Below are 25,752 nucleotides of genomic sequence, written 5' to 3'. Positions count from 1 at the left end.
GCAAAGGTAAGGGCGTAGGAGAACTTGTTGAGGCTATCTTTGCAAACAGTGTACCCCAGATACCCAAGAAGTCAGTTGGTAGAGCTGGTGACTCAGTAGATTCCATTCATAACCGTGCTGAGATTATGTGTCTGTTACTAGTTAGCCCAGAAATAATATACAGAGATAATTCACCATTATTTATGTTTGTCTAAAATACTATAAAGTAATCTTATAGAATAGTATATTTCAAATATGATCAATGTCCACAATAAATAAAGATGAGGGTCAAGACATTAGTATTTTCCTTGGAACATATTCATATGACTTACATTGTTATTAAAATTAGGATGTTACAATTAGCAGTCATCAATGAACCTTTTTTGTTGGTGCTTTCATACTAACTCTACCTTACCAGCTCTCAATCTCAAACTATATTGAGACTGCTTAAAAGTTTTTAAAAATGAATATATGTATATATTCAACGTTGAAAGCAAGTGAATATTCTTGGTTTCTGTGAAGAAGGATGACCTTATCTATATTCATGCTCTAATACTTGTAATTCTCCTACATATTTTGACTGCTTCTTTCATCCCATATATTGCAAAAAGTGTATCTACAGTCAGAATATAAAATTACAAGATGAATATTTTTTAAAGACTTATTGGACTGTAAGATTAATGTTTTCAAATGAGCTTGATATAAATGGCCACTGATGGATTATAAAAGCCTTGAAAGTGAGCAAAAGTGTTCTAGACAGAGCAACATCATTTGTGTTTTATGTTAATTCTGCCCTTGAATTTTTTTCCCTTTTGCCTTTTTATACCTTTTCTTGTAGGTGCTACTTGTGTGTTAAAGAAGAAATTTTCAGCAAGCCAATTTTGGAACGACTGCAAAAAGTATAATGTGACTGTGTTTCAGTACATTGGAGAACTTTGTCGCTACCTTTGCAAACAACCTAAGGTAAGAGTAATCGTTGTCAGAGAGAAAATGTAACTTCAGAAAGAAAAAGAAAATAATTGAGAGAAAATAGTTTTTGTTTGCTTATACTCCATTTTCTTCCAGAACATAGTTTAACTGACTTACAAAGATGTATACAAAACCCCAAGATAAAATGAGTATAAAACAAGTCAGAGAAAATAAAAGGAGGATATCAGGAATGTACTAATGTGTTTTATATTGAGGCAGGAGAAGACAGACTCGCAATCCAGTCCACTTCATGTTTAGACGGATTAAAATTTCTGTAAACATAGCATGCATCTGATTATGAAATTTTTTTGTGTTTACAGAAAGCAGTTATTCCAAGGGTTGAATTAGATCATCTTTTAAAATGTTGGTCTTTAAATAACACACAAAAACTAATAACAATGATTATACTTGTTTTTCTATTTGTTTTCTTTTGAATAAGTGATTACATCAGAATATCTTTTTGTTTGGTTTTGCTGTAAACTTAAAAAGAAACTTTGCTTTGATTTGCACTTGTCTCCCCACCACCTCAAGCAATCATTTCCATGAACTTTTGATAAATTGCCCCCTTCTGAAAATAGACCCGCAGAGACAGTTGCATTAGCTTAAAGCTTGTCTTTATTAGTTCGTTTGCTTTTTGGCCCTCAGAAGTTGTTGTCCTTTTCCTGGTCTCATTTGTATTTTGAGATGCTTATTTTTTCACTGTCTGATTGTCTAAGCATTCTTGAGGCTACAAGGAAGTTTCTCAGCCTGTAATCAAATCAAAACCAGCCGCCCTTGAAGGATGGTGACAGAGGTTGCCTTTCTTTACCCACAGCACAACTGAGACAAGGCTGGAGGCATTTAAATAAGACTTTATTAAAGATATGGAATTACACAGGAGAGATAACACAGAGAAGAGTCTGAAACTGGATAATCTTATTTACAAAATGCCTGTAAATTTAAGCTTGGAGTTTGCCATGGAGAGACCTTCCATCTAACTCCTGACCTGCCTCCTTGTGGGAGAAGCCATCCTTCCTCTTTCTTTGGTCAGGAGTACTTCAAATAGCTAAAGATTCCCCACATCCTTAGCTAAGACAAGGAGTCCCAGAAAAGTGTTTTAGCTTTTTGACCTTTATTTTCCTCCAGGAGATTTTGCCAATATCAGAGTTGTGGTCTTACCTGAGGATTCCCAGTAGAATAATTATAATACCACAAGCTACATATTTTCTCTTATAGTTTTCATTGTATTCTTTGATGATATGATATCTGGACTATGTAATTTAAGGAATTAATGCCCTCCAGTAAAATGAAAGCCTCCTTCAGTATAGGACATAGTAAGCACTACTTAATGAACTTCTTCATGGCTTTTCTAGACCATGCCCCCAGCCATTCTTATTTCCTCTCATCCTTTATTAGCAACATTAACTTTTGCAAGATCATTTGCTCTGTAAGTATCTATTGAATGGTTGGATTCATGCATTAATTTTTTTCTGAAGTTTTACCACCTTAAACGATGCTGTACTTAGTAGCTTCATGTAGGGCCTCAGAAGTGAAGGTAGTCAAAGGGCATGGGTATTTTGGTGATTTTTTTATGGCATGTTTCCAGACTGCTGTTCAGAGTGGTGGATGTGATTTAGAATCTCATCAACAATGTGGGAGTATGCCCACTGCACAGTCTCTTATCGATACTGAGTGGTATTAAAAATAGTGGTCTTCCAGTGTCCTTCATGGAAAACTAGACACTAGTTGTTTTTGTTTGTTTGTTTGTTTGTTTTGCCGTACGTGGGCCTTTCACTGTTGTGGCATCTCCCGTTGCGGAGCACAGGCTCCGGACGCGCAGGCTCAGCGGCCATGGCTCACGGGCCCAGACGCTCCGCGGCATGTGGGATCTTCCCGGACCAGGGCACAAACCCGTGTCCCCTGCATCGGCAGGCGGACTCTCAACCACTGCGCCACCAGGGAAGCCCGACACTAGTTGTTTTTGTTGTTGTTGTTGTCAGTCAATAACGCTTACATTTTACTTACGTGGGTAACACCTAAAACACGTTATGCTTTTTAAGCTTCCTCAAAAGTCCCTGTAGGATGGAGAACAGGGAGAATAGGCCAGTTTCCATGGCCCACCCTGTCAAATACGGTTGATGAAACCCAACTTGCTTGGGCTTCGTAGTGATATTCTGTTTGAACAAAGAATGTCTTATTTAAAAAAAAAAAACGAGGAAAAGATTTCTAATTTTATTTATAATTTTATAGACTAGAAACAAACATTTTTAATTTCTTTGTTAAGATTACTGGCAAGGTGGGATAGTTTTCTAGCTGTATTTCCCTTTTAAAATACCTCTTCTGAGTCTTTTACTCATTTATCTCTTTGGCACATAATGTTTTATCTTATTCATTTGAGCTCTCATTTCATATAATAAAGGAATTAACAGTTTGTCATATTTGCTACAAGTCTTTTTTCAAGGTGTTTTCCTTTGACATTTTTAAATGAAATGAAATAGTCTTTTCACCTCTCTGAATTTGTAATACACTGATTTGGGGGGAAATACTATAGCTGCAGAGAATTTGAGAGAACTGAGAATTGAAAGCAGAACTCCTGGTTGCTTTTAGTTATTAAGTATTCTAACTCTTAATTAAAGTTCTTTGAGGAAAGACGAGTGTTTGTGTAATAATCTCTAACCACTTACCTGAAGACAAGTTGAGGAGGAGAGAGAGAAATAAATATAGATTTGCCAAAGGAAAACTGAATGATTTTTTTTAGCAGAGATGCGTTGTATTACCTAATCCTCTTTGTTGATTTCTCACAGAAAGAGTACAAACAGTTCTTGGCATTAAAGATTGGGAAAGGGAGAAAGTCATTTTGTTATGACATCTTATCCCTTCAAGGAGATCTTGCTTTCTTGCTGTCCAGTGTTCATTCCTTTCAGTGAACTTCCCCTGAAAGGAAGTGTCAGTGTCTGCTGTGCAGCCAGCATAGCAGGGGGTTCAAGTAGGGCCACAGAGTGAACAAGTGACATGGTCCACATCCTCAAAGAAATTAAATTGCGTGTCTCATGAGTCGTGGTTTGAAGCCCCATAGATATTTAATATAAATCTTTAAAAGAAAGCGAAACCATATATTCCCTAAGTATATCCAGAGTTGTTGTCAATCTCAGGTAAGTAATATATTCCAAAGGACATTTACCTGCAGGCAGAAGCCACAGTCTGAGTTGAGTGTTTGTATATAGCTGTATAAAAACATCCTAGGGTTGGTTTTCCCTGGCTGGAAGCACTTAGCACCCCCGACCCAACCCCATCTTTTTTCTCTTTTTAAAAACTCCAGTTACAAAATTTCCTTTCGCATAAACACTGGATTCGCCCCAAACTGCTGGCAGCCACACTGTCCTTAAAAAAAAAAAAAAGCTGAGGTACTGGCTTCTCTTAGTCATGGAGTGTTGGGGCAATTATCCTCTTCCCCTGAGACTAGGAAGGCAGCTCTTTCCCCACTTTCCAATCTTCTATATTTTCTACATTACCGAAGACCATCATACATTTTATGATTGGGTCTAGCTCTATATTTTCTTAATATTAATGCTGCATTTAATATCAATAGGTGAGGAATGTGGTGGAACTCTAGACATCAGTGATCCTCTGGGGGACTCTTGCTGCACAGTTTATCTTATTTAAATAGCTCTGCCATACCTAGGGATTTACCTAGGAATAGGATCATGTCACTCATTCATTCATGCAAGTAATGTAGGTTTGAGTTGAAAGGGGCACAGAAGACAAACAAGACCCCTTTTCTCACGTAACTTACACTCTGGTTTGAGGAGAGAGAAAATAAGCCAGCAAACACATGAAGAAAAGTGATTACAGATAATGAGAAATATTATGAAGAAACAAAACCAGCTGAGGTGATGGAGACCAATGAGTGGCGAGAGTGGGGCATTGCTAATTATAATAGATTGAATGGTCAGGGAAGACTTCATTGACATGGTGACCTGTGAGCTGAGGAATCCTTATGACAGGTGGGATCCAGCCATGGAAAAGCTGGGGGACTGCAGTCTGGATGGAATAAACTGAAAACGGAGCAGCCCACAGAGGACATAGCCTGAGTGTTTAAAGAGAAGGGTCTGGGTCATCCATAGACCAGATCTTATGGGGCTCAGTAGACCCTGGAGGAGAAATTTGATTTTCTTCCCATCAGAGTATTTGGAAAAAGATGAAGGCAAACTGGAAAATACTATACCAATTTGGGATCTGTTTTGAAGGAAAGATAACAAGACTTGTTAGTTCAAGAATAGGGAGTGAAGAGTGAAGAAATGGATAGAATCAAGGATGCGTCCCAGGTTTCTGGTTCAAATGTCTAGGCAAATTGCAAACCATTTGCTGAGATAAGGAAAACTGAGATTTGGGGAATGAAAATTAAATTTCTTTTGGACCTGTTAAGTTTGGTGTGTTAATTAGACATCCAGGGTAAGAAGTAAAATAGGCAGTTGGATGCAAGAATCTGGAGCCCAAAGAGTGCAAGGGATGGGACCTAGTTAGCAAAGACCTATGTTATAATGCATAAGTATGATGCCTGTTTTTCAAGTTAACATTATAGTTTATCATTTACACTATATAGTTTGTCTATAGCTCTCAATGTGGAACACCCACGTTTTGACATTCTCAAGGCATAGCTTATATTCTTTAGTATATATTTGTATATATGTTTTCTATTAATTATATCCTGTTTCTTTATTCTATTTTCTTAAAATCTAAGATATTTATTGGGAGCCAGAAAGTATACTTATGATTCTGGATACTGTAGTGCAAATATATTAAAACTTCGACAAAACAGATTATGCTCAACTCCCATCATGAAAAGAGACATTTTTAAACACCTGAATGTTTGATGAATATTTATTAAATATTTTTCATTAAATATTGTTCATTAAATTCCATATGGATTGTACTAAATATGTCACTAGTAATGTTTAGACAGTCCTACAGTGAACCCCTAAGTGTTTTTTGAGGGTAAAAAAATGAAAATGTTGAAATTGATGACGTGAGGTTTTTTTCAGACTTCAACATGAAAGGACACCTACTTTATTTTCTCCAAAGAAAGTCTATCATTTCTTTCAAGCTTTAAGAGGTTTCCTTGTTATATTTAGATAAGATGTAAGGATAAAGACAATGCAACAGTACCAGAGAATAAAATTCCAGTAGGGGAGACTAAATGATGCTGACTTAACCTAAATCTCTTGAATTTGTTGTTTGTTTGTTTTACCAGTTATGTTTTGAATGGGTCTGAAGACAGGTAAAGGCTAAGTGCAGTGGCATTACCTTGTCCCTGATTCAGGGCATTACCATTTATTCTTTTCTTTTCTAATTGAAAATGGATATTTTTAAAGCATTTGTTCTTTTTATCATGTTTTCATTTTCTTAGTTTCTATATAACTTCAAGTGTTTTACCATTATGTTTTCCCCATTTCACATCTTGCGAAAGATGTAGTTTCTCAAAGCATTAAGCTGTGGAAACTTTTTCATCACACATAGTAACCTCTAAGGAATGCCGTTTTAAAACTATTGTGAATTTTATTTGTTATTAAGATGTTCTGATTTAGTTTCATTACCATTGTTTTCTCGACAACACTCAAAACAATTGATTTTACCTCCAAGACCTAGTCGTTTAAAGATATTTTTAAATTTTTTCTTTTCCCCAAATATTTGAAGCATATTATTACATGGTTGAGAAAATCAACTCTCTTTTAAAACCCAGTTTTTCTTAAATAAATCAAAGATGTGTTTACTATTCTCACACTAAATATGAAAGCATTTAGAAAAGTCAGCAAGGAACCAGAACTTTCTTTTCTGCTTAGAAACTGCAAATATAGAAATATGAGGGATGACAGAGGAGAAGGCCATGTGAAGACAGAGGCAGAGGTTGGAGTGATGCAGCCACAAGCCAAGGTCGCCTGGAGCTACCAGAAGCTGGAAGAGGCAAGCAAGGATTCTCCACTAGGACCTTCAGAGGGAAGATGGCCCTGCCAACAACCTTGATTTAAGATTCTGGCCTTCAGAACTTTGCTGATCATCTGAGCTGTGATCCTCAAACATGGTTCTTTGTCCCTCCTAACATCAAACAGTGAATTTCCTTGCTGCAGAGGGGAAATTGCACCTTTAAAGAGAAAATATCACAGGCTGCTTTCCACAATGCAGTTGCTGTGCTTATCTACAATAATAAATCCAAAGAGAAGCCAGTCACCATGACTCATCCAGGCACTTGACATATTATTGCTGTCATGATTACAGAATTGAGAGGTAAGGATATTTTGAGTTACCTGGAGAAAAACATCTCTACAAATGACAATAGCGGTTGGAACTCGAACGCTGCCAAAGAACTTCAGCTGTGGCTCTCTAGTCTTCATGTCAATATCCTTCATTATTTTGATGATTATTTCTTCAGCATGGCTTATATTCTACTTCATTCAGAATATCAGGTACACAAATGACGGGGACAGGAACCAGAAGAATTCCAACTAATAAATGATGAAGGGGACTTCCCTGGTGGTGCAGTGGTTAAGGATCAGCCTGCCAATGCAGGGGACACAGGTTCATTCCCTGGTCCAGTAAGATCCCACATGCCATGGAACAGCTAAGCCTGTGTACCACAACTAGTGAGCCTGTGCTCTAGAGCCTGTGAGCCACAACTACTGAGCCTGCTCACCACAACTCCTGAAACCTGTGCGCTCTAGGGCCGGTGTGCCGCAACTACTGAGCCTGCGTGCTGCAACTACTGAAGCCTGCATGCCTAGAGCCCGTCTTCCTCCGCCACAAGAGAATCCACTGCAACGAGAAGCCCACGCACCGCACCCGCTCGCTGCAGCTAGAGAAAGCCTGAGCGCAGCAACAAAGACCCAACACAGCCAAATAAATAAAGGCAGAAGGAAAAAACAAAAAGAAATATGAGGGAGTAAGATAAAAAAATAGCTATTAGCAACCTAAATGTCAGTAGAATTAGGAGGGAATTAATGTTTTGGAAAGTTTTAGAACTGCGTATATATTAAAGACTTTTTATAAGTGCCAATTTTAATACTTAATGATTCGTAGTTCGTGGGTAGTGGTACATATAAAGTATACATATCTTTTTCTGTCTATCTGCTTATACCTTTCCTGCTGTCATTTCCATTAAGAATACATATATCCTTTATTTATTAAATTTCCCTACAAATTTAGCTTTATGTGGAAAGCCATCAGATAGTGTGTTGGCTGTGGAATCAAAAGACAGGCTCAGTTTCAAGCTCTTGTTGTATGACTCTGCTGGTCTTTTCTCTTTGAGCCATAGTTCCTGTCTTTATATAAATACCTACCTCTCCTAATTCGGCCTTTGATTCTCACCATCTGGTTATGAGATATATGTGAAAAAATGTAAAGTGGTAAGCCAATACAAATGGAAGGATTTTATTTTTATGCAGAACATGGTAATGTTTTCCATGAATGTCATTATAAAATTAGAGTAATTTTTGTGGCGTTAAAAAATAATTGGCCTTTGACTAACAAAAATCATACAACATTGATTGTAAAAGTCAATTTAGATCATGATTATTTTAAAATAAAACTTTTTAATAATGTTAAAATATTAACAATTTTATATTATACTTCTCACACAAAAACATTAGAAATAAAAATAAAATAAGAAACCCTGAAAACATTATACCTGTTTCCCCTTGGGGTTTATCCTGCTGTTACTGTAAATGTGGTATGTTAGTAAGGTTTTCCTACATCGCAGACTGATTTAACATTTTAAAATATACCTTCAAGACTATTTATTTTACTGTTTATTTGCTGTTTTTCACATTGCCTATTCCTTTAATTGTGTGTTCCTGATACTCATGCTACGGACATAGGAAGTCAAGGTCAGAAATGGTTGATCTTTGCCCTTCCAGTAAGGCTTACCAGCAAATACAAGAATCTTTAGCAAATTATTACCAACTAGAATTTTCCAAAAGATGATTTTATCCCCAATGAAAAAAAGTAACAATGAATGTAAAGATGAGGGTTTTTTTTTTCCAGTACCCGGGCCTCTCACTGTTGCAGCCTCTCCTGTTCCGGAGCACAGGCTCCGGATGCGCAGGCCCGGCGGCCATGGCTCACGGGCCCAGCCACTCCGCAGCATGTGGGATCTTCCTGGACCGGGACACGAACCCATGTCCCCTGCATTGGCAGGCGGACTCTCAACCACTGCGCCACCAGGGAAGCCCAAGATGAGGGTTTTAATTCCATCTTTTCCATTAATTCATCATGTGACATCAGGCAAAGCATTTAATTTCTTTGCCCCCTAGGGTTGGGGAGCTTGAAGTTCAAGCCTGTCTTCCCTGTCTTACAAGCTCTCTGATCTTGGACAATTTTTTGCTTTTCTGAGCAGCCTCCACCCCAGTTTTCTCATCTATAAAATGAGTGTAATAACAATTACATCCAGAGCTGACATAAGGATGAATGAATTAAGTACTGAAGTACAAATGAAAACAGATTGACCGTAATGCTGGGGGCTCTCTGGAAGAGGAGACAGCCTTCTCCCAAGAGGCCTTGCAAAACAGTTTTGTTATCATAGCAGATGTGCCAAAATTTTTCTAGCCTCCAGCCTGACAGGTTCAGAACTGCATTTATCAGTACCTGTCTTTACATTAGACTCATATAAACCAGGTTCAGGAATGCCAGTTTATAGCTTTAAGTTGTCTCCATTGCTGGATCTTCCTCCATCTTCCTGACCTCTAATTGTTAGTGTGTCCAGGACTCTCAATCAAGCTTTTCCCTTTTCTCTCTGGACATGTTCCCAGCTGCAAATACCATCTACAACTTAACTCTCAAATTTATATCTGTAGCCCTGTCTTCTCCCTTGATGTCAACTTTTATGTGTCTAGATTCCTACTTGGCATCTCCACTTAGAAATCTGATTGACATCTCGTCTCAAAAGTGGCGAACTTTGGGCTTCCCTGGTGGCGCAGTGGTTGAGAGTCTGCCTGCCAATGCAGGGGACACAGGTTCGTGCCCTGGTCCGGGAAGATCCCACGTGCCGCGGAGCGGCTGGGCCCGTGAGCCATGGCTGCTGAGCCTGCTCGTCCGGAGCCTGTGCTCTGCAACGGGAGAGGCCACAACAGTGAGAGGCCCGCATACAGCAAAAAAAAAAAAAAAATGGCGAACTTTGTCAGCACCTTCCGCCTCAGCATGTACTCCTTGCTTCCATCTTGACTGTCTCAGTTAGTGACAACTCCATTCTTCCAGGTACTCAGTCACAAACACTCTAGAATGTCCCTTGCAGCTTCTCTTTTTCTCACACCTCCTGTCCAGTCCATGAGCACATCCTGCAGTTTCAACCTTTAAATATATCCAGACTCAAACCTCCTCTTACCACCTGACCTGCTGCTGTCATCTCCATCAGCACTACTTCTCCCCTGAAATTCCAGCAATGGCCTCTTCTTAACTCCATTTTGCCCCCCTAACTTCAATTCTTACATAGCAATTGGAATGATTCTGTTAAAATGTAAGTCAGATTATGTTACTTCACTACTCAAATCCTTCTGATAGTTTACTTGGAGGAAAAGTCCAGATTCCCTTGGCATGGGTCACATAGCTCTATGTGATCTGCTTCCCCTGCTGGGACCTCCTCCCCTATCCGCTCCCTCACCCCACCAGACTACTTGTTTACTCCACCCCAACCTCACTGACCTCCTCTCTTTTTCTTCAGTGCACCAGGGTTCTCAGTTTCCTCCCACTGAGTGTTCGCCCGTATATTTGCATGCCTCACTCCCTGATCCATTGAAATCCCCTCCTCCTCCTGTTTGGAGAGCATTTCTCTGGCGACAACCCCTATAAACGTCTGGTATGGTCACCTTCCCAACTCCAGTGGACCCCGTACCCAAAATCTGGTTCAAAAGTGGAGACTGATGACGATGCCACACATGCAGTAAGAGAATATGAACAGGTTTATCACTCCTATGATGGGGCTTTCTGGGGAGAGTAGGGCAGGGGCCCAAGCAGGCCAAAAACTGGCTTGAGAAAATAGGGGAAAGAGACAGGTTCAGCTTTTATTGTGATAAGAGGCAAGCACTAGGCTGAGGGGCCTTGTGCATGCAGGATTGCTCATGCGCTTTGAATTTCCTGTTGCTGCCAAAGGAAGGAGCCCTGGGCTTTCTCAAGAGCTTGCCCAGATATAGGGCAGAAGAGGAAAGGGGATTGGGGGTGGTTTGAAAGCTCTCAGCAGTCAAACATCAAGAATGGCGTCAGCTCTTTATTACAGTGTTTGTCTCTGAGTCCTCTTTCCCTGCTGTATTTTCCTCATAGAACTTATTACCCCATTACATATTTTATAGATAATTTTTATTTGTTGTCACTTAATCTCCCCACCCTATTATATAAGTTCCAGGAAAGCAGGGAGTTTATCATTTTTATCTCTAGTTATATCCTCAGTACTCAGAATGGTGCCTGCCATATTAGTGCTCAATAAAAATTTGTTGAATTATTTAAAAAAATAAAGTAACAAATGTAATGAGACCAGTTGCTGGGACACCTATGTGTTCATGATGGGCACAATCTTTGCCTAGTCCAGAACTGAAAGGAAAGCTCAATTGTAATGAGAAAGTCAGAGTTCCTGGGGAGGACAGAGTTCAGGGAGAGACTTTGGAAAAATCAAAGTCAGCATCATTGCGGGAAGGGTGTCAGGCCATTGCTGCTTCCAGCTCACAGCAGAAATTATCCTGCACTTTTAATGGGCCCCTGAACTTTTCAGAACATTCATTAGTGACTTGTGGTAGCTGTGGCTCAGGTGACCTCTTTCTGGGTTTCCCAGGAAGATCATCCTCCCTTTACATCTGCACAGCCTTTTTCTAGGTGAGTGAAAACAGTCATTTGGGTCAGAGGTGAGTCCTGCAGACTCCTGGAGCTGGTCTTTCTCTACAAGGCAACTGTGCAATGCCTCTGGTCTGAAGCATTGATTTCCTCCCATTTTCAGTTCTCACCAGTGCTGCCAGGATAGAAAGCACCTGTGCAGAGGGAGTGGTCTGCAAATGGTAATCTCAATTACTTATTATTTCTAGAAAATGAATTGGAAATAAGCCCACTATGTGGTACATCTTTCTGCTGTAACATTTGCAATCACAGAGGTCTTTTCTAGCTGTTATTTGTGACTTAAAATGGTTTGTTGAACTGATGACTGTTATCTCTGAAACCGTGGCCTGCCCGTAACCAGACTGGAAAGGCAGCTACACCAAGACTCGGGCAGCTGAGCCCACGCTATCTTAGCGTTGGGGGCCTCTCCTTTTGAATCCTCTTATGTCCTTTCTCAAAAGAGTCCCCTGCCCTCTCCCCTCCACCGTGCCTTTCCTGCTTCAGTATAAGAAACTGCTGTTTTGTGCCTATTTTCTTGTTAACAGGATTCTCTCATATCCTGTTTGCATTTAAGGTTTCTTTGTCCCTGCTCTGTGATACCCACTGGGCTTGCTGCCTTTATTTTTCCAGTGTGTAGTAGTAGAGTGTCCATGAAAGAAGCAAACTGTTGGAATGTATATTCTTCTTATTACAGGGTTGTGTACATGTGCGATACATTTGCGTATGTGATTATCAGTGGGTGTTAGGGAAAAGAGGTCTTCTGTTAAATAGAATCATGATGGAAGAATCATAATCCCTAACACATGTTGTTAATATGTTTTAGTAAAGGAATTAGACCATACTTTTGTTTTGTGCATTAAGCTGCTAGTTATCCAGGGCTGAAGGCAGAAATGATTTGTCCCTTTTTTTCCACTTTGAGTTTATGTTTCTCTTCTGTCTTCCCATGAGTTTATGTTTCTTTTCTGTCTCTCCATCTAACAACCGTCTTTGTTTCCTGAGAAATCAGGGTTGATACACAAAATTACTTGTATTGAAACAGAGCCTCCAGAGTTTCACTTTTCACAGGCATACAAAGAGCCTCTTCAGCCTGGGTGTGTTATAGATTCACTGAGTAGGATTAAGCACATGGTCTGGAAGAAAGAGGTTTTGTTTCTAAGAGGTGTTGTTAGAGACCTGCATATTTGGCAAGTGAATAAATCTGTGACTGGGTAGGAGGTAACTGTAGTTCAACCACTGCCTCAAATATAGTAGCTCAACAGACACTCCTGGAAAACAGCTCTCAAAGGATGTTTTGAAGAAACAAGAGCCTTGGTACAAAATAACATGACTCCTTCACTGCTATCCGCACACCATTGTGATGCGTGGTACTGAAAGCCAGAGGGACTGTCTACTGAAATCCATAACCCTGGGGTCACTACATTAAAAGCTCTGACCCATTCAGCAAATTCTCTCTTAAATTTCAAATGGGATTTTAAAGGGCTGACAATAAAATGAGTCCTTTCTGTGTACTGTAAAATGGCTTACTGTGTGTGTGTGCCAGTGTATAAACATTTAAGCACTTACTACTGAATTAGAAACCCAGGTTTCAATTGCTTCCTATTACTGAAATCACGCGGAAAGGCTTGGAAAAATAGAGCAGGGGCTGTTAAGGGTTTTTGAGCTGGTTTTCTCCCTCTGCCCCTTTTTCCTTCTTTCCTTCTTTCCTCTCATCCCTCGTTCCTTCCCACCCTCTCTGCCCACAGAGCACTTACACTTTGATGAGTTCAAATTCTATCTTTGTTTATCTGGTGTATGACTTTGGACCTGAACTTCATTATCCCCATGTGCAAAATGGGGATAATGCTTCTTATTTCATGAGGTTGTCATGGTGATTAAAATGAGATAATATAATAACCTGGTCATGGAGGTACAGACATATTTCACTCCCTTGCTTCTTCTGATATGGCTGCAGACGTGTCTTTTGTTCCCGTCCCACTCTCTCTGGATTTCTGCTTTTCCCCCTTTCTTGGACTCTGTTTGCCTTGATTTCTGTTTGTAAGTCTCTTTATTTGCATGTATCTCTTTCCGTGTGTCTCAATACTGATGTCTCTGTGAGCAGCTGTGTGTCTTTATGTGTGTGCCTCTCTGCCTTCTGGTATATGTGTCTAGTTTATATCTTTTTTTTTTTTTTTGCTGTGTGTGTTTCTGTATGTGTGTGTTTGTGTGTGTGTGAGAGAGAGAGTGACAGAGAATATCCCTCTGTGTGCATGCTTCTTTGTCACTGTCTTTCACTTTGTGTGTGTTGTGGATCTCTGTGCTGTGTGAATGTGTCTCACTTTGCATCTCTGTGTGTGTGTGTGTGTGTCCAGCTCTCTGAGTGTCTCTGTGTTTCTCTCACATGCGGTGGGTCTCTCTCTGCCTCTGCATATGTCACTCTGTTTCTATGTTTCTGTGTATCTCTATTTCACTCTGTCCCTTTCTCTGTTTTGTTCATATTCTCTCTCTCTCTCTTTCACTTTCACTCTCTGCCTTTCCTGCTTTCTATCTGTCTTTTTGTCTCTCATGCACTCTCTCAGATTCTCCATCTCTGTCTCTCTGTGTCTTAGTCTCTGCCACTCTGTGACTTTCTCTTGTGTATGTACATATGAAGGTGCTATGTGTTCATTAGTTCATTTAATCGTACATGTATTTATGCATGCTCTTCTCATTCTGTCCCCAACACAGCTTAGATATCCAGTGACAGTTAGGTAGTAACTTCATAACTCAGGAAGAAGTGAAAGGAATAGGAATTTGTTCTAAAGAAGCCTTCAGGGACTTTCCTCGTGGCGCAGTGGTTAAGAATCCACCTGCCAATGCAGGGGACATGGGTTCGAGCCCTGGTCCGGGAAGATCCCACATGCCGCGGAGCAACTAAGCCCATGCGCCACAACTACTGAGCCCATGCACCACAACTACTGAAGCCTGTATGCCTAGAGCCTGTGCTCCACAACAAGAGGAGACACCGCAGTGAGAAACCCACACACTGCAACAAAGGATAGCCCCTGGTCGCCACAACTAGAGAAAGCCCGCATGCAGTAACGAAGACCCAACACAGCCAAAAATAAATAAATTTATTAAAAAAATTAAATTAAAGAAGCCTTCAGGAGACTTATGGACAGAGAGGAGATTCTTTAAATTATAGATGGGCATTAGGAAGATTTGGTTGTATTTTAGATGATTTACCACTAATTTCACAAATCACCTTCAAAATGGACGCATATAAGACCAAATATAATTAGCAACCTCAGACCCTCCTCTTAATTTCCATAAACTCCAGGGTGACGTTTGAAGGCTCCCTTTGCCAATCTTGATGATTTTTTTCTTCCATACATTTGTCGTTCTGCTGACCCTCCTTTTCCATTTCCCTGACCATAATCTGGATTCCTCCTCTAATCATATTTTAGCTGCTATCTCTGACTCCTGCCAACCTCCCAGTCCATCGTGCCAGTTGATGCTGGGTTAATGTTGCTATTACTTCAGGCTCTGCTTGATCCCTTCCCTTGGCTTCCAGTCATCTTCCAGGGTTACCAAGAGAGCTTCACAACATCACTACCTGGGTAGGATTTTTTAAAAGGCTCATCTGAACAATATTTTGCCCTCCTACCAATATGCTCAATGAGTATAAGAAACTCTACACCTGCTTTACAAATAAAACCAACTCGCATTTATTTCCAATGAGATAAAGCATTTCTTAAGAAGACATAGAATGAACTTAAATGGGAATCTGGATGAGGAAGCTTCACCAATTTGTAGCACCAGTGTGTTGTCCAGTTTACCTGGTGGTGCTTAATGCGTGTAAATATTAAGTTGATTTTGTTTTTACTTTTTTTTTTATAATTTAGGGCAGAGGTCAGCAAGCTTTTTCTGTAAAGCACTAGATTAGTAAATATTTTAGGCTTTGTGGATCATGCTGTCTCTGTTACAACTACTTATTTCTACCTCTGTATTGCAAAAGCAGGGTAGACAATCCATATAAATGGGTGTGACTGTGTCCTAATAAAACTTTATTTACAAAAACAGGAAGTAGGGACTTCCCTGGTGGCGCAATGGGTAAGACACTGCCCTCCCAATGCAGGGGGCCTGGGTTCGATCCCCGGTCAGGGAACTGGATCCCACATGCATGCTGCAACTAAGAGTTCACATGCCACAGCTAAGAAGCCAGTGAGCTGCAACTAAGAAGCCCGTGAGCCACAGCTAAGGAGCCCACCTGCCACAACTAAGACCCAGTGCAACCAAAAAAAAACAGGAAGTAAGCTGGATTTAGCCCCTGCTAACCCTTTATAACATTTATGATAACACCTTATTGTGTATTATATATCTTTTAGGTAAAGTTTCCATTCCTGGGCAAACTATTTTTTTTAAAACTTCTGTTTATCTCTCTCTCTCTCCATTATGTATATACATGTGATTGTGTGCCAAAAATAACTATAGGCATGTACTGTATGTGGAGCAGTGTACAGTGAAGCAGAGGCAGAGCGGCTCCGCGAGCTCCTCTCTCTCCACTTTGCCATAGAGAACCCCTGACTGGCCGCTGACCGGCAAACCCGTGAGGTCACTATCATATGACAAAGGCTTTGCTGCAGTTCATCTTCCTCCCTGTGTACTTTCCGTTTGCCTTCCTGGAATTCTGCTGCATCACAGAAGCTGGAAGTTCTGATGTTCCATTGAAATCACAATGGAAAGTCTTGACCGGCTCTTCGTACTGCAGCCAGGAGTCAGTGCTGTGCCTCTGAGGTGGGAGAGCCAACTTCAGGACATCCTCCACAAGAGACCTCCCAGTTCCATGTAATATCAAATGGTGAAAATCTCCCAGAGATCTCCATCTCAACACCAGCACCCAGGTTCACTCAACAACCAGCAAACTACAGTGCTGGACACCCTGTGCCAAGCAACTAGCAAGACAGGAACATAACCCCACCCATTAGCAGAGAGGCTGCCTAAAATCATAATAAGTCCACAGACACCCCAAAACACACCACCAGACATGGACATGCCCACCAGAAAGACAAGATCCAGCCTCATCCACCAGAACACAGGCACTAGACCCCTCCACCAGGAAGCCTACACAACCCACTGAACCAACCTTAGCCACTGGGGACAGACACCAAAAATAACGAGAATTACGAACCTGAAGCCTATAAAAAGGAGACCCCAAACACAGTACGATAAACAAAATGAGAAGACAGAAAAACACACAGAAGAAGAAGGAGCAAAATAAAAACCCACCAGACCTAACAAATGAAGAGGAAATAGGCAGTCTACCTGAAAAAGAATTCAGAATAATGGTAGTAAAGATGATCCAAAATCTTGGAAATAGAATAGACAAAATGCAAGAAACATTTAACAAGAACCTAGAAGAACTAAAGATGAAACAAGCAATGATGAACAACACAATAAATGAAATTAAAAATACTCTAAAAGGGATCAATAGCAGAATAACTGCGGCAGAAGAACGGATAAGTGACCTGGAAGATAAAATAGTGGAAATAACTACTGCAGGGCAGAGTAAAGAAAAAAGAATGAAAAGAACTGAGGACAGTCTCAGAGACCTCTGGGACAACATTAAACGCACCAACATTCGAATTATAGGGGTTCCAGAAGTAGAAGAGAAAAAGAAAGGGACTGAGAAAATATTTGAAGAGATTATAGTTGAAAACTTCCCTAATATGGGAAAGGAAATAGTTAATCGAGTCATGGAAGCACAGAGACTCCCATACAGGATAAAACCAAGGAGAAACACGCCAAGACACAGATGAATCAAACTGTCAAAAATTAAATACAAAGAAAACATATTAAAAGCAGCAAGGGAAAAACAACAAATAACACACAAGGGAATCCCCATAAGGTTAACAGTTGATCTTTCAGCAGAAACTCTGCAAGCCAGCAGGGACTGGCAGGACATATTTAAAGTGATGAAGGAGAAAAAGCTGCAACCAAGATTACTCTACCCAACAAGGATCTCATTTAGATTTGATGGAGAAATTAAAACCTTTACAGACAAGCAAAAACTGACAGAGTTCAGCACCACCAAACCAGCTTTACAACAAATGCTAAAGGAACTTCTCTAGGCAAGACACACAAGAGAAGGAAAGACCTACAATAATGAACCCAAAACAGTTAAGAAAATGGAAATAGGAAAATGCATATCGATAATTACCTTAAATGTAAATGGACTAAAGACTTGCACCAAAAGACACAGGTTGGCTGAATGGATACAAAAACAAGACCCATATATATGCTATCTACAAGATACCCACTTCAGACCTAGAGACACATACAGACTGAAATTAAGAGGATGGAAAAAGATATTCCATGCAAATGGAAACCAAAAGAAAGCTGGAGTAGCAATTCTCATATCAGACAAAATAGACTTTAAAATAAAGACTATTAGAAGAGACAAAGAAGGACACTACATAATGATCAAGGGATCGATTCAAGAAGAAGATACAACAATTGTAAATATTTATGCACCCAACATAGGAGCACCTCAATACATAAGGCAAATACTAACAGCCATAAAAGGGGAAATCGACAGTAACACATTCATACTAGGGGACTTTAACACCCCACTTTCACCAATGGACAGATCATCCAAAATGAAAATAAATAAGGAAACACAAGCTTTAAGTGATACATTAAACAAGATGGACTTAATTGATATTTATAGGACACTCCATTCAAAAACAACAGAATACACATTTTTCTCAAGTGCTCATGGAACATTTTCCAGGATAGATCATATCTTGGGTCACAAATCAAGCCTTGGTAAATTTAAGAAAATTGAAATTGTATCAAGTATCTTTTCCGACCACAATGCCATGACACTAGATATCAATTACAGGAAAAGATCTGTAAAAAATACAAACACATGGAGGCTAAACAATACACTACTTAATAACGAAGTGATCACTGAAGAAATCAAAGAGGAAATTAAAAAATACCTAGAAAGAAATGACAATGGAGACACGATGCCCCAAAACCCATGGGATGCAGCAAAAGCAGTTCTAAGAGGGAAGTTTATAGCAATACAATCCTACCTTAAGAAACAGGAAACATCTCGAATAAACAACCCAACCTTGCACCTAAAGCAATTAGAGAAAGAAGAACAAAAAAACCCCAAAGTTAGCAGAAGGAAAGAAATCATAAAAATCAGATCAGAAATAAATGAAAAGGAAATGAAGGTAACGATAGCAAAAATCAATAAAACTAAAAGCTGGTTCTTTGAGAAGATAAACAAAATTGATAAACCATTAGCCACACTCATCAAGAAAAAAAGGGAGAAGACTCAAATCAATAGAATTAGAAATGAAAAAGGAGAAGTAACAACTGACACTGCAGAAATACAAAAGATCATGAGAGATTACTACAAGCAAATCTATGCCAATAAAATGGACAACCTGGAAGAAATGGACAAATTTTTAGAAATGCACAATCTGCCAAGACTGAATCAGGAAGAAATAGAAAATATGAACAGACCAATCACAAGCACTGAAATTGAAACTGTGATTAAAAATCTTCTAACAAACAAAAGCCCAGGACCAGATGGCTTCACAGGCGAATTCTTTCAAACATTTAGAAAAGAGCTAACATCTCTCCTTCTCAAACTCTTCCAAAATATAGCAGAGGGAGGAACACTCCCAAACTCATTCTACGAGGCCACCATCACCCTGATACCAAAACCAGACAAGGATGTCACAAAGAAAGAAAACTACAGGCCAATATCACTGATGAACATAGATGCAAAAATCCTCAACAAAATACTAGCAAACAGAATCCAACAGCACATTAAAAGGATCATACACCATAATGAAGTGAGGTTTATTCCAGAAATGCAAGGATTCTTCAATATACACAAATCAATCAACGTGATACATCATATTAACAAATTGAAGAAGTAAAACCATGTGATCATCTCAATAGATGCAGGGAAAGCTTTTGACAAAATTCAACACACATTTATGATAAAAACCCTGCAGAAAGTAGGCATAGAGGGAACTTTCCTCAACATAATAAAGGCCATATATGACAAACCCAAAGCCAACATCGTCCTCAATGGTGAAAAACTGAAAGCATTTTCACTAAGTCAGGAACAAGACAAGGTTGCCCACTCTCACCACTGTTGTTCAACATAGTTTTGGAAGTTTTAGCCACAGCAATTAGAGAAGAAAAGGAAATAAAAGGAATCCAAATTGGAAAAGAAGAAGTAAAGCTGTCACTGTTTGCAGATGACATGATACTATACATAGAGAATCCTAAAGATGCTACCAGAAAACTACTAGAGCTAATCAGTGAATTTGGTAAAGTAGCAGGATACAAAATTAATGCACAGAAATCTCTGGCATTCCTACACACTAATGATGAAAAATCTGAAAGTGAAATCAAGAAAACATTCCCATTTACGATTGCAACAAAAAGAATAAAATATCTAGGAATAAACCTACCTAAGGAGACAAAAGACCTGTATGCAGGAAATTATAAGACACTGATGAGAGAAATTAAAAATGATACAAATAGATGGAGAGATATACCATGTTCTTTGATTGGAAGAATCAACATTGTGAAAATGACTCTAGTACCCAAAACAATCTACAGATTCAATGCAATCCCTATCAAACTACCACTGGCATTTTTCACAGAACTAGAACAAAAAAATTTCACAATTTGTATGGAAACACAAAAGACCCCGAATAGCCAAAGTAATCTTGAGAACGAAAAACGGAGCTGGAGGATCAGGTTCCCTCACTTCGGACTATACTACAAAGCTAAAGTAATCAAGACAGTATGGTACTGGCACAAAAACAGAAAGATAGATCAAGGGAACAGGATAGAAAGCCCAGAGATAAACCCATGCACATATGGTCACCTTATCTTTGATAAAGGAGGCAGGGATGTACAGTGGAGAAAGGACAGCGTCTTCAATAAGTGGTGCTGGGAAAGCTGGACAGGTACATGTAAAAGTATGAGATTAGATCACTCCCTGACACCATACACAAAAATAAGCTCAGAATGGATTAAAGACCTAAATGTAAGGCCAGACACTATCAATCTCTTACAGGAAAACATGGGCAGAACACTGTATGACATAAATCACAGCAGGATCCTTTTTCACCCACCTCCTAGAGAAATGGAAATAAAAACGAAAATAAACAAATGGGACCCAGTGAAACTTCAAAGCTTTTGCACAGCTAAGGAAACCATAAACAAGACCAAAAGACAACCTCAGAATGGGAGAAAATATTTGCAAATGAAGCAACTGACAAAGGATTAATCTCCAACATTTATAAGCAGCTCATGCAGCTCAATAACAAAAAAACAGACAACCCAATCCAAAAATGGGCAGAAGACCTAAATAGACATTTCTCCAAGAAAGATATACAGACTGCCAACAAATACATGAAAGAATGCTCAGCATTATTAATCATTAGAGAAATGCAAATCAAAACTATAGTGAGATATCATCTCACACCAGTCAGAATGGCCATCATCAAAAAATCTAGAAACAATAAATGCTGGAGAGGGTGTGGAGAAAAGGGAACACTCTTGCAGTGCTGGTGGGAATATGAATTGGTACAGCCACTATGGAGAACAGTATGCAGGTTCCTTAAAAAATTACACATAGAACTACCATACGACCCAGCAATCCCACTACTGGGCATATACCCTGAGGAAACCATAATTCAAAAAGAGTCATGTACCAAAATGTTCATTGCAGCTGTATTTACAATAACCTGGAGATGGAAACAACCTAAGTGTCCATCATTGGATGAATGGATAAAGAAGATGTGGCACATATATACAATGGAATATTACTCAGCCATAAAAAGAAATGAAATTGAGCTATTTGTAATGAGGTGGATGGACCTAGAGTCTGTCATACAGAGTGAAGTAAGTCAGAAAGAGAAAGACAAATACTGTATGCTAACACATATATATGGAATTTAAGAAAAAAAATATGTCATGAAGAACCTTGGGGTAAGACAGGAATAAAGACACAGACCTACTAGAGAATGGACTTGAGGATATGGGCAGGGGGAAGAGTAAGCTGTGACAAAGCAAGAGAGTGGCATGGACATATATACACTACCAAACATAAAATAGATAGCTAGTGGGAAGCAGCCGCATAGCACAGGGAGATCAGCTCGGTGCTTTGTGACCACCTAGAGCGGTGGGATAGGGAGGGTGGGAGGGAGGGAGATGCAAGAGGGATGAGATATGGGAACATATGTATATGTTTACCTGATTACTTTGTTATAAAGCAGAAACTAACACACCATTGTAAAGCAATTATACTCCAATAAAAATGTAAAAAAAAATAAAAAATAACTATATCTGTATATTTTGATCTTGCTACAGAGCTTCATATAATTTTTATATCATTATTATAGATAAAGGAATCATATTATTTTCGTATATATATATTTCCATGCTCATGATTTTAATCTGGTAAACAAAAATCTGAATAATATCACTGAAACTAGATTATATCTCAATAAACTGAGAATAACTAATTTATATCCCTTATATCAATTGTCATTTGTATTTTACTGTTTTAGGAGTGCATGCATATCAACAACAGAAGAAATATGCATTTTCTTTTTTCCCACAACACTAAGTAATGAATCTGTTGATCTTTCTTCCTACTCCTCAAAGCATGATACTCTGGGCTTTCTTTTAAATGAAAGGAAAATAGAATAAATATTTAAATACTTTAAATAAATACATATCTTGAGAGTTAAATACATGACTTTGAAATTTCTAGACAAAAGCCTTATCCTAGTTTTGATGATTTTATTTTCTATATCAGTTGAATGACTTTGGATGAATATTATTATTTAGTAAGCTTGTATAGCTATATATCCCACACAGGTTAAAGTCTATGGAATTTGGTGTGTCAACCACCTTCTTATTGGTTTTCCAGAGTGTGCCAATTCATTTTATAAATAATACTTGCTAAAACTCATCTCTAACCTGAAAAGCATCCAAGGATCATGCCATATAAAAGATTGTTCTTTGGACTTCCCTGGTGGTGCAGTGGTTAAGAATTTGCCTGCCAATGCAGGGTTTGATCCCTGGTCCAGGTAGATCCCACACGCTGTGGAGCAACTAAGCCCGTGCACCACAACTACTGAGCCTGTGCTCTAGAGCCAATGAGCCACAACTACTGAGCCCATGTGCTGCAACTACTGAAGCCAACGCTCCTAGAGCCCATGCTCAGCAACAAGAGGAGCCACCGCAATGAGAAATGAGAAGCCGCAACAAAGAGTAGCCCCCGCTTGCCACAGCTAGAGAAAGCCCGCGCGCAGCATTGAAGACCCAACGCAGCCAAAAAAAATTAATTAAAAAAGTAATAAATAAAAATAAAAGATTGTTCTCTGTTAAAGCAGAATAAATCCTTAGATTTTCAACACTACTGTTTTATATATGAAAATGGCAGTGAAAAATCCAAGAGCTAGTTCTGTGCCAGGTCGGCAATACTGGGCATGCCCGTGGGAGTTGGAACCAGGACAGAATTGCTCCTGGTAGTATTTAGTGGTAGAAAATAATCCTCTGTCTTGGAAGTAGCTACTTTGATTGAGTGAGGTTTTTGTTTGTTTGTTTTGTTTGTTTGTTTGTTTGTATCAGTGGAATATTTACCTTAAACCCTTAAGGGTTTAAGGGCCTAATGAAATCCACAAGTCAGATTCTGATGTGTCCACACCTCGGCTCTTATTTTATTTTTTTAATTTAATTTTTATTTTATTAAATTAGTACTTTTACAATTCTGAAAAATCAAATAGTACTCTCAAGAAAACAATACCCCCTCCTATCAATACTTGACCTCTAGAGGTAAACATATTTAATTATTTTAAGACATTTGGGGTTTTATTTACTTCCATATTTCTTAATAAAACATGTATGTTACTATTTCTTGATTTTTCAGTCTTAACTGTCATCTACCTGGCTTCTTACTCAGATATTCACACACATATGTTTCTTCTCCCTCTATGGCACCAATCTAATTATGATCATTTTAAAATACTTTGATAATAAGTTTTTTCATTATAAAAATTATATATATATTATTCATAGCTGACACATAATGTATTTAAAATATAATAATTTTTAACTTTTTATTACTGAAAATAATTGACTTTTTAAATTTTGCTTTCTAAATGCCTGTTACTAATTTATCTCTCCATCATAGCCCAAATTTCTGAATATGATTTAACAACACTTCAAGTATTTTTAATCAATTTTATTTATTTTCTTCTTGAAGATATTCCCCCTGGTTGTCATCAAAAAAATCAGTCATTGTCCTACCAAATGTGAACAATATTCTGATTTCTACCTCTGTAGATTAGTTTGGCTCTGAGATCTCACCATTTAGTATTCAGGCTTGCATTTGTGAACTTACTGTTTTCAGTAGATTCCTGCATCTGAAATGGTATCTGGTTGGGCTTCTCCAGAGAGTGTCTCCAGTGTTTGACCAGTGTGCAGAGGTCAGACTCCCAGATGTATTATCTGAATCAGGGTGTCTAGGGGTGCAGATGCTTCTTAAACAAATTTCCAACCAAGTCTTCTGCCTTCCTCATTTTTTTGTTGTTTCCTTGACACTCTTAGGAGCATGTGTTGCGTTCCCAACTGTGGGCTTAGATTTCAGAATTAACTACTCTGCTTAGTCTCCTGCCTTTTATCTATTCACCTTTCAGTTTGTGAAATTACCTTTCTTTCACATTCTCTTTTTTCTTGAGAGTTAATAGATTAAAATCTCCTTTAAGACGGAGAAGGAACTAAGGTAAAGAATGTGTTCATTGGACCATTTTTAACTGTGTCAGGGACAATTGATTTCTCTATTATTGTTGTCTATTTATTGTTATTTCTTGTTATTTTGTATTACTTTTGTAAGGTTGGAGGTACTTCAGAAGGAATCATGGATTTACCATGACTAAGCTGATATTATATTCTTACTCTAATTTTTTAATTGAGGTATAACTGACATAAAACATATAGTTTCAGGTGTAAAATGTAATGATTCAATATACTGTATATATTGCAAATTGATCACCAGTATAAGTCTAATTAACATTCAACACCATACATAGTTGCAAATTTTCTTTTTCTTGTGATGAGAACTTTAAGATTTACAGTTGACCCTTGAATAGCATGGGTTTGAGCTGTGCATGTCCACTTATATGCAGATTTTTTTTCAGTAGTAAATATCACAGTACTACATGATCTGCGGTTGGTTGAATCTGTGGATGTGAAACCAGTGATACTAAGAACCAACTAGAAATTACATTTGGATTTTCTACTTCATCTCCATGTCCCTAATTCCTGGTTGTTCAAGGGTCAACTCTACTCTCTTAGCAACTTTCAGATATGCAATTCAGTATTGTTATTTATAGTCACCACGCTGTACAGTACATCCCCAGGACTTATTTATTTTATAACTAGAAATTTGTACCTTTTGACCCCCTTTACCCATTTTTGCCCACTCCTCACCCTGCCCCTGGCAACCACCAATCTGTTCTCTGCTCAGGGTTTTGGGTTTTTGTTTTGGCTGTTGTTTGTTTTTTTTAGATGCCACATATATGTGAGATCATACAGGATTTGTCTTTCTTTGTCTGACTTATTACACTTAGCATAATGCCCTTAAGGTCCATCCATGTTGTCACAAATGGTAAGATTTCATTCTTCTTTATGACTGAATAATATTCCGTTGTGTATATACCACATTTTCTTCATTCATCTATTGACGGGCATTTAGGTTGCTTCCATGTCTTGGCTATTGTAAATAATGCTGCAATGAACATGGGGTGCAGTATCTTTTTGAATTAGAGTTTTTGTTTTCTTCAGATAAATACCCAGGAGTGGAATTGTTGGATCATATGGTAGTTCTACTTTTAATTTTTTGAGGAGCCTCCATTCTGGTAAGGAAGAAAGCATATTTCAGGAAAAAGAAGACTTCAGCATCTCAAATTT

The 25,752-nt window shown here is 38.7% G+C and overlaps 1 protein-coding gene across 6 annotated transcripts in view; it reads left to right on the top strand.

The window, feature by feature from the left end:
- Positions 1-25,752, top strand: part of SLC27A6 (solute carrier family 27 member 6) — a 64,152-nt gene that overhangs the window by 20,055 nt on the left and 18,345 nt on the right. For all 6 annotated transcript variants that reach the window (XM_060006954.1, XM_060006956.1, XM_060006957.1 and 3 more), the window contains one exon: positions 818-942. In XM_060006954.1, the coding sequence (XP_059862937.1) occupies positions 818-942 (125 nt within the window). The remainder of the gene's footprint in view (positions 1-817; positions 943-25,752) is intronic.

This window comes from Delphinus delphis, chromosome 3 (assembly GCF_949987515.2).
Source record: "Delphinus delphis chromosome 3, mDelDel1.2, whole genome shotgun sequence".
In the NCBI taxonomy this organism is placed as follows: Eukaryota; Metazoa; Chordata; class Mammalia; order Artiodactyla; family Delphinidae; genus Delphinus; species Delphinus delphis.
The sequence above is the reverse complement of the archived record's forward strand: the minus strand, read 5'-3'. Positions and strand labels throughout refer to the sequence as shown.